At 38.9% G+C, this 10,660-nt stretch overlaps 1 protein-coding gene across 4 annotated transcripts in view; it reads right to left on the minus strand.

The window, feature by feature from the left end:
- Positions 1 to 385: 385 nt before the first annotated feature.
- Positions 386 to 10,660, minus strand: part of LOC306871319 (disabled homolog 2-interacting protein-like) — a 96,424-nt gene continuing 86,149 nt past the window's right edge. For 3 of the 4 annotated variants that reach the window (XM_079419140.1, XM_079419143.1, XM_079419142.1), the window contains 5 exons: positions 7,848 to 8,733; positions 5,979 to 6,101; positions 4,668 to 4,870; positions 4,073 to 4,160; positions 387 to 2,822 (listed from right to left, as the gene is read on the minus strand). In XM_079419140.1, the coding sequence (XP_079275266.1) occupies positions 2,655 to 2,822; positions 4,073 to 4,160; positions 4,668 to 4,870; positions 5,979 to 6,101; positions 7,848 to 8,733 (1,468 nt within the window). In that variant the 3' untranslated portion in view covers positions 387 to 2,654. Of the gene's footprint in view, positions 2,823 to 4,072; positions 4,161 to 4,667; positions 4,871 to 5,978; positions 6,102 to 7,847; positions 8,734 to 10,660 lie in introns of all 4 variants that reach the window. The other variant, XM_079419141.1, reaches the window with a different exon arrangement.

The following is a 10,660-nucleotide window of genomic DNA, read 5'->3' on the forward strand; positions in this document are numbered from 1 at the left end:
AAGTAAAGATCATGTTCCATGAAGCTAGTAAATTTATTACTGTAAATATATCAAAACTTAATTTTTGATTAGTAATATGCATTGCTAAGAACTTCATTTGAACAACTTTAAAGGTGATTTTCTCAATATTTAGATTTTTTTGCACCCTCAGATTCCAGCTTTTCAAATAGTTTCCAAATATTGTCCGATCCTGACAAACCATACATCAATGGATGTATTATTTAGCTTATTTATTCAGCTTTCAGATGATGCATACATCTCAATTTCGAAAAATTGTCAATTAAGACTGATTTTGTGGTCCAGGGTCACATTTGGTAAATCTTGATCCTTCACATTATACTTGTCAAGTGATTGATTCAGTAATGAAGACAACAAGGCAGGCATATAAAATAACTAAATAAAACTTTAATTATTCTAGTTGCAAATGTACATAAATTGCACAGCCACAATTGTATAGTTCTTAACATGGACAAATTTCTCTGTACATTATTGTTCTTGTCATTGTCCTAAAACAAGGCAAGAGTCCAGCCAATACTTTACTTTAAACATACTTACAAAATTATTTTCTACAAGGATTATAAAACATACAACATATTGTAGGTATTCATTTATATATTTGTATATCTTTATATTATTTATTTCACACAGCTACTATTTCACATTGACTGCTTGGAGAAGAAGAAAAAAAAGATTTGCAAATACTCTGAGAACTGAAATGAAGCCAGATAACGACACATCTGATGAAAAGAACCGAGACGACAGCAAGTCTTTCATTCACGACTGCTCTAAACTACCATTTCTTATTCACTAGTAGCTTCTCGTGTGGATGAAAATAGACGTAATGACTGCAAAACCTCAGACCTCATTTAAAACATCCACGTCTGTACGAGAAAACTTGTGAAAAATAAATATCGCTTCCCTTTTGTGCAACCACACGAGCCCCAAGCCCAGTTTAAAAGTTGATCAAATGAATTTTAAATAACTCTTGATACTAATCTGCCTTATGCAGGCAGTGCTGAGGCATTTAGTACATGCAAAACTACTTTACCAGGGCATCAAATGAGCATGTGATTGGTTGTGGTATATAACACAGTCCAGTTGCTAATCTCATGATGTCTACACTGCACGTGCACCAGTGTATGACTATAGTGGCGCAAATGATAATGCTACAAATTAAACTAAATTAAAGCATCCTTGGCTTGATGATAATAACGAGCACCTTGAGTTTGCTATGTGTTTGTAGACTGAAGCAAACCCAAGTGGACAGGATAAAGGGAAAATGCATAGTCTTCAAAGCGTTTGAGAGCCTGGGGCGAGAGATGTGGTGTGTGCTTGTTAGATTGCCGCGTCTCAGTCTGATCCAACATTTCAGCAGTCATTCACTTCGCAGTTCCTGCTTAAAAACTCACATAATACTCCATCACAGAGCCCATATACAGAGAGGATTATTTTAAAAATAACATCTCTATCTTACACATCCCATGACAGGCTGTCTTATAATGTATCTCTTTGCATCAAAATAAAGACGTGCGTGCATATCACTTCCTCAAAGACCAATGAATTAAAGGAAAACAGCAGCTCCACGCTGCACCTCAGTGCCAGACATGATAAATGCAGAGGAGTCCTTACATATGTTATTAAATACAAAAATATACAAACTCTAAATGCTGAAATGTAAAGTGTGCAGCAATTTGGACCGATGAGGCAACACATACAAAAATGTGTACACTTGTACAAATGACTTAAAACGGCTTAAAAAAATTTGAATGAGGAAGAAAAACCCACGAAGAAAACATGCACAAAAAAAGCAACTCTCCCCAACAATGCAGGAAGAAAAGATGAGCTACACAAGGCAGTTTTCAAAACTTCAAACTAAAATCATTTCAGTCCGGTTTAGTGTCTAAAACATTCACTCTGCTCTGCCTGAGCAGTCTGTGCTAATTCAAAATCTTGGCATATCTGAGAAAAAAAAAAAAAGAAATGTGGAAGGAGAATGTAAAATATATACTTTTTAAAATCTACGCACATTATAGTCTATCATAGATGTTCATCTGAACTGTAAAAATAAAATTAAAATGAGGGGTATTTCAGATGCAACATTTTAAGGCTTCTCATGATGGAGAGACAAAGTGCACTATGTAGGGAGAAACAAACAGGAAGAGAGATATGGAGGAGAGCGCTAATTTCTCCACAAAGAGTCGCTCGTTCTGTAGCTTCAGTCGTTTATTATACTATATTAAAGTAGAGACCATTATAAATTAATGACAAAATCTAGTTTCTTTTTTTTTTTTTTAAAGGCTGTATAGAGAGCAAGTAAAATGACTTTTTTGCAGGCTAGAAGGTCCTGGTATCTGTATGATGTCACCGTGTTAACTATCATTTTTTTTCTTTTAATTTACAGTTAGTTGTTGTGAAACACAAATGAATGTCTAGTGGTGTGTCCTAACATGAAGTACTTGAACAGTAGTCTCACCAGTGGATGTTTAAAGTGGATCTTGCTCCATGTTTCCCAACAATCGCTTTGCAAATGTTCCGTATCCTCACCTGCAGCATTTCTCTCAGTGTTCACTTACAGAATATCTGCACACTTGCTCGTGTCCTCTGTCTTCATTCTGTCTCTCTCTCTCTCTCTCTCTGGATCCGGGGGTCTTTGTTTAGCAGTTGGAGCTGTTGCGAAACTCCCCGTTCTCTGTGATCTGTAGCTTGGTGGGGTTGGTGGGAGAGATGCCGTTCCGCGTCTGCATGCTGTAGCGCTCCTTCAGCTGTGACAGGGCGCTCATTAGCCTCGCGTTAGCCGTGTCCAGAGATGCTATTCGTTTCTCCTGCAGAGAGAGACAATTTCAGCGCACATACAAATCAGAAATCCTATGAAAATACCAGCACCAGCGATTCCAGCAAGGAATTTTCATGAGCAACTGTTTGGATGCTAACAGCTATAGACTGCAGCTTAGATGGAGACGCATCAAGTCATCGAAAATTATGGTCATCGGCTTTTAGGTTCTCATATTATATGGGTTAACTGACACCTCCATGTTTCCGGCTGCATAAGGATCTTCAAAGTGAATGTATAATTATGCATATGTTTTCTCAACATGAGTATGCTTGATCTCCAGCTAAGCAATGCCAACAATTCTGACCAAAACAATGAGAAGCATTAACCCATGCTTTTCATGTGGATCATTTTGTAGACTGAAAACATGTGCTGTTTGGCAAAAGGGACTGAAGATGCTAAAATGTTTATTTCTGATTGATTTTACTTTGCAAAATTGCTGTAGATCATCGATTAAACTGTAGGGTAATCACAAATAACATCACGACTTTCACAGCTGTGATGTTATTTGTGGAGACACTCAACCTCGAGTGTTTAATTGCTTATTTCTTGATGAAAATAGATGTGCATGAAAGGAGAGGAAACAAACTAAGATGTAAATATACAGCATAAAAATGCATATGCATTTTCCTTGGATCCACACTGTGTTGTAGTATTAGGACGTATGGTGTGTTGTTTAGATTTCAGAGAACAGCCAGGAATACTGATGTTAGGCTCGGCTGGTGTCATTTTAATCGGCGGAGCAGAGATTACCACAGCCCTCACTGTAGGACAGTGAATATAAACATTAATGATGATTAATGATGCATATATGGCAAAAACGTTTTTCTAAAGGGGCATTCTGACAGAAATTTGAAAAGAAAACATAAATCGTTCAAAAGTGTGGGGATCATGTGACACTGAGACTGGAGTATTGACAATGCCAATACAGCATAAACATGCTTTTTTAGTGAAAAAGGAGACAGGAATGACAGGGAAAATAGGAAGGATGAGATATATTGACTATAGTGCTATTAATATAGTTCATTCAACTAATTATTTGAATTAACATTAAGCAATCATGCAATTTTACTGAACTACTGAAACTTTGGTGTGTTGACAACCTTCAGATCTGTGAAATTCATTTGATTTGTTGAAATGTTTACATTTAAAATGAATACATAAGTACATTTAGGAAAACAAAATGTTTAATTGACATACCTAAGATATCACACCACTATATATATCTATATATAGACATACCTGTGCATCGATGATCTTCTGTTTGGAGTCAATCACTGCCTGCATATCAGCATGATCCTTCTTCAGCTCCTCCTCCACAGACATCAGCCTGCATCAACACAAAACAAACACACATTCAGTTCAGCCTTCATACATCCTCCCATTCTGTCTTTGATCTAGAGCTCGAGGCCATAAATAGCTGCCCCAAAACATCAGTCTTGGAGGAAAGCAGCTCTCAGTAAATTCTGCCTTGAGGAAGGCTAAAAGTCTTCTGAAAGCTCTCGGTCTTCTCAGATTGCCACTAATTCACTATCAGCTGAAAGCAAAATGACACTCAGCATCAGAGGCTTGTGGTAGACTCCTGAAAGGCAAAGTGCCCTCTCTGTGCTTGTTCAATGTAAATTCATGTTTTGACGCAAGCCAGGTAAGTTTACTTTTATCTGACTCGAGGACTATAAGAAAAGGTAAACTTGTGTCATTCATTTCCACCAATTTCCCCCATTCAGGCCGATTTGAGGCATTATAATGCTGACATATGATTGTTGTTTTTTGATTTTCTTTCTTTCTGCTTTATCTCATCACCCCTCACTAGCCGGTCTGTACAAGTATTCCCCACCTGCTTATGATGCCCTTCATCTGCAGATCTTTGTCATCCTGTTGCCGTCTCAATCTCTCCTCAGACTCGTCCAGTCGGGCCTGATACTCCAGCAACATCTTCTGCGCCTGTTCCTCCTGTCCCTTGATCCGGGCTTCGTAGTCCTCCAGCCTCTGCACTGACAAACGTAGTCGCTCCTGCAGCATACTGATCTCCGCCTGATACTGCAAGAGACAACATTTATCTTTTCATTTTTCACCTCATTTTAACCAGAAGTCAGCACTGAATGTCGAGTCATAAAAATAAAAGAATTACGAGTGAAATGTATTTGGTATTGTATCTGTGGCGTCACATATGGAGTGCTAATTGTACACCATTGATGACTACTTTTTACAGTAAGGTTCAATTTGTTAACATTAGTTAAAAAATGCATTAGGTATCATAAATTAACAACAAACTAAATTTTCAACAGCATTTATAAATATCCTTGTTCATTGTTAATTTATGTTAATTCATAATATATTTACTAATATTAATGTATAAATCCTGCAATGTTAAAAATGCATTAATATATGTAGAATTCAACATTAACCTAGATATAGAATGCATGCTGTAAAAGTTATGTTAGTGTAGGAACAAGGTAATGTCAAACTTGGAATCAGAGTTACTAGTGTTATATTGTTAACTAGTAAGCTGAAATAAAATAGAAATATTTGATAAATGATTTTTCATTATTAAATGCTAATTTAAAATATTAATACATACTATAATAGTAAATAATTAATACTAAAATAACACGGTTCCATATCAGTCATAGGACACAGGAAATAGAATGACAGATGTACAAAGAATTAAAACAGCAAAAAGGAAGCAGAGTATTAGAGTATGTCTCTTTCTCTTTCACACACATACAAAAGTCTGCGAGCACTTGTAGAAATTGCTTCTAAGAAGTGTGTAATTTCTGCACTACAAGTGGCATTAAAAGGAATTATGAACATTCATACTACCTCTTCCACCCATTCCCTATCTGCCAATGCTGAAACAGAGCAATGTTGAAAATATCACAGGGCTCCTCAGGAGGTCATACTACAGATGGCTTACTTAAGAGTCTCTGCTCATTAAACTGTTAGTTTAACATAAAAAACCTACACATTTCACCCTAAAGTCTGCATGCAAAAACACCCAACTCATAGCTGAATGTTGGATCGCTGACACTAAAAAGAATCCTCCTGTCTGAGTGAAATTAGTGCAGGATGATGATTCACTTCCCTTCTAGAGCGTGCTTGCATGAGCCGAAATCTCTGCTGCTATAGTGTGTGGGTGGTCAGTTACCTTTTCAGCTTGTGTGTGCTCATCTCTGCAAAGCTCTGTCTCAGACTCCTGCTCTATATATGGCACATTCATCAACCAGGCAGCGGTACGGTCCAATGCACTGGGGTTCACTGGGGATGGGGCCTATGGGACACACACACAAACACACGCACACGCATGAATAAACCAAAGATGAAACAAGATACACATTCACACACACAAAGAAGTCATGCTAGGGGCATCGCATTCTCACCAGGCAACATGATGACATTTAGCATGACATAAGACTGAATAAAAAGAACATGTATGACACGTGAGCGTAATTTTATATATAACAGCCTGCAAAGTTAAGATACTTTAGTAGCTTAGTTCATGCTAATTGTTTATCATGGCATGGTATAGTCCTCAACTATACCGCAAAAAATCATTTTCTTCATCAGCATTTTGTTTTCCAAATAAAAATACTTAAAAACATCATGAAAATAAAATACATATATCTCCCCATTTTTTAATTGTTTTAAGCATAAACCTCATTAATGTTCGATTTATCCTTAAGAGTCAACATAAAGTGTATAATTTATTTTATTATGAACAATATATCCATGCATGTGTTAAATTTTTTTATTTGACCTAATCGTTTTAATTAGAATGTTGATTGATTAGAACCAAGTGCCTGCTTTTCATTTTTGTGTTTTAAATATTTCAATACTGTGTCTTGTGATGTACTTCACAATACAGAAGAAAAGATCTGTCACTGTTTCCGTTTCATTTTGACTTTAAAACAAAAATAATTTGCCAATGAGGTTAGAAAAGCTAAAGCTCAACTAATGTTAATCTTTCAGTGAACGTATATTCTAAAACCAACTACAGTATTCACAGGAAGTCCACAAATGTGAATTTCACAGTCAGAAAGAGCCTTGAGGTGCTCTGCAATGTAATAAAAAGTGGTTTCCATAGACACCCTTCCATCAATCACTTCAAGCAATCAATAAAATCCCAAGAGAGAGAACAATGCATTGTGAATATGAGAAATGCCCTTCCTGTCCACTTCATTGTCAAATCGTTGAGAAAAATGAATGCCAGTGGCAACAGTCAATGTCGGGGGGTTGATGATTGGTAGCTAGTCCTCTGATTCTTATTAGAATCAATAACTCAACTTGCCGCAAGACATTAAAATTACTAGGTTAAAGATACATGATAAATGATCCAGATTGCAGATAGATTTGCCTGAAACATATTTGCATGAAGTGGAAATTGTGATTGTCTTTTCCTCCCCGTTTTGATATACACCGACTGTATTTTTTCCATCAGGAATTAATGGGATTGGTTGCTATTTAGCACGTGAAGTCTAAAAAAAAATTAATGTGCATGGATAAATTGCTTCTAATAAACTGCCAATATTCCATTTATAAAAAAAGAACAGTCAATTTTTATTTCTTGGTAACTTTAAACATTCCCAAACAAACAAATGTTGAATCATTAGCGAAGTATATATTTTTCAACTCTACAAACTAGGGGTGGGCGATATGCCAGGAGACATGATTAACCGGTAGAAATTTGTCAACCATTAAAGATTTTCTACTATTGTCTCTATCGCGGTTACACGCTCACAAGATCTTGCTGTGCTACGCGGCTCTTAAAGTGACAGCAGTCATTAATATTAATCAAACAATAAAAGAGAGAAAATTTCTCACTGCTCTTGGCACAATTACTTTTGTAACTTGAACTACGAAATTGCCATGTTATCAAATATTTTGATATCATAAAGACCTTATTTAAAGCAAAAATAACTATATTGTGATATATATCGTTATCGTGAAATAAAATTACTCATATCGTAAAATAAGATTTTGGTCATATCTCCCACCCCTACTACAAACATATACGTACCTGTTTATGTGGTGCGCGATGCTTCGTTTCTGGACTGTCCCCCTTAGAGGAGGAGCTCTGCTGTCGAAGCCGCACACCATTTCCAGGCCAGTCGGGCGACGATGACATCACAGTGTTATTAGGAGGACGTGGGTAGGGGGTGGAGTTCAGTAGGCTGGGTGGAGTTCGTCCTCTGGACGCAGTCTGTGAGGGTGGTGGTGGCTGGTCAATCCGACGCTGAGGACCAGCACTGCTCTGTCGTGGAACTGTAGGCTGGTTTACATGTTGCGCATCAGTTAGCGATAGCTGTCGTCTCGAGAAATCTCCCGAACGCCTTGCGAACTCCTCCCCCACCGAAGCCCCCTGGGTAAGGAACGTGTGTTTGATTCCTCCAAGACCCTCCTCATTGTTGCTATGGGAACTGACGGAGCTGTGACACTCCGACCCAGAATCCCCACTCGCATTCCCTCTAGCTGACACGGGCAACCCTGCTGCCATCTGGTACACTGGATTCTGAAAGGATAGCGGGGCCAAAAGCTGTGTAGGCCTGCCTGGGGCCCCTTCTGCTCCTGGGGTAGTGGGAGTCTGTCCTGGCCTGTAAAGAGTAGGGCCTCCAGCAATGTTGCCTTGGGGAGTCCGTGCATTCCAGGGAACCATGGCACCCTCACCTAAACCTTCTGAAGTGATCCCTACCGTGATGGCGATGGGTTCTAATGCCCTGGCCGCTTCCTGCAGGTCTACCATGGACAGGCTCTTGCCACCATTTGCCAGGCCCAGCTCGGGTTCATTGGCCTCGGAGTAGCTAGAGCTGCGGACAGGAGAGCCCTGGAGGCCAGAAGAGCGTGTAACGAAGAAGAGGTCTTTGTTTTCAGGGGTGGGGGAAGGAAGGCGAGTGAAGTCCATTGGGCTAGTAAAGCAAAGAGATGGGGACAAAGACCAGAAAGAGAAAAGTGTAAATTATTAAAGCAGAGTATCCGAGAACAGTACACAAATAGCTCTGTTCAAAATTTTGCTCTTTAATTTTGTAATTAAAGTTTAAAATACATTTAACCCTTAAAAGCTTCAAAGTTTCACCAATTATTATTACATATTTGGGTCTTTAGCAACCCGGACCTACATATCCAACACGGATGGATCTCTAATACCCCTTTTCCACCAAGGCAGTTCCAGTGCTCGTTCGGAGCCAGAGCCAAGTTTCAAACTGGTTCTTTGTCTTTCGACACCCAAAGCACCAGCTCCGAACCAGGAAAAGTGGTTCGTAAGTAGCACCAAAACATTGCTGGGCTAGAAGGAAGAACCGCTTGCATCAGGGGCTGGGGGCGGGGTTACCGCGACCAACAAGACGACAGAAACTTTTGACCGCCATATTTGAAATAGCAGCTAAACACGAACACGTTGGATTCGTTGTGTTTGGATGCCGATGTAGGTTCGCAAAGCCTTGAACATCAATAGCAACGCGACGTCCGCCATTGTTGATAGATTGTTTAGCCTTGTTCGGGATGGATCGGCGCTGTACGGACCGAGGCATCGGGGTGCTGCGGGAGTGACTGGAAAGCAGACGGCTCTTTATGCTTTTGGATCGCTCTCGTGGTGTTTTAGTGTGTTGTGTGGCAATCGATTGGTCTGCGTGGCGCCGAAGCACCTCGAACAAGTCTGTTGGCGCTGCCGCGGTCGCTAGTGAACCGAAACATGAAACGTTTTCAGTGACGTAAGACCTGGCTCTGTATTGGCTCTCTAGCCTGTGGAAAAGCAACCGGTTCTTAAAGGGCTCGCCGGTTGAACCAACTAAGAACCGGGAATAGCACTGGCTCTGAACTAGCACCTGGTTCCTGCTGGTGGAAAGGGGGTATAACTGCTGCAATGGCACGAAACTCTTTATATTTTAACATCAATTACAAAAGAATTAAATAAAGCATATTTTGTTACCTTTTGAAACTAAGAAAGGTTCATTATGAGCAGATGATTTTACCATCACTGTCATCCTCAGAACGCATTTTCCCAGTATATTCAGCATCTGGCTCATATTCGCAATCTTAACTATATTCTCAAAACTATCGTTTTCAATGACTTCAAAATCAATATTTTGCCATTCAAGCTAGTTCAATATTGCTGTTTTATGCCCATAGTAATTATGAGTGAAACATCACGTCGTCATTGTCTATCAAACAGTACCACCTTGAGGAATAAAGGTGAATTTCACTTACTGAATCATCAGATATGTAATTATTGATGCGCAGGAAAAATAAACTTACACATACCCCGGGTCATTAGTGACATTATTTTATATTTTATTATTTCTTATTGTTGAATTGTTTATAATGAATAGATTGAGGAATACTAAGGAAGTTGATGTCTAACCTTAGAAAATGAAGGAGGGAGAGGGTAGTGAATGATGTCTCAGGTTGCTAAAGACCCAAGATATGCATTTAAGGGTTAAAATACTTTTATCCAAGGTGCAACCCGGTTTAGATTTTCTGTTTTTATTTTTGCTAATGTTGGAAGTTCCTGGTAGGAGGACATCATTTATGAAGCATACCCTGTCAAAACTGACTAGTTAGTTGATATGTGTTAACAAACCCTGGTTAGCATGTTGCCAAGATAACACATTTTTTACTTTAACAAGCACAAAATAGCCAGCACGCAACAATGACTGTATTTAAGTATTGTTGACTAACATTATTTTGTACATTTGGTGAGCTTAGTCTGTGGATTTTATACTGCGCTTATAGCAATACATTCTGAGATTGCAGCAGCCACAAAGGATGCCATGTGATGCCGTCCAAGATGTTATCTTAGAAGTCAGCATAATTTTGCTGCTGACCTTTTGGAACAGC

This window comes from Barbus barbus (assembly GCF_936440315.1).
Source record: "Barbus barbus genome assembly, chromosome: 6".
NCBI lineage: Eukaryota > Metazoa > Chordata > Actinopteri > Cypriniformes > Cyprinidae > Barbus > Barbus barbus.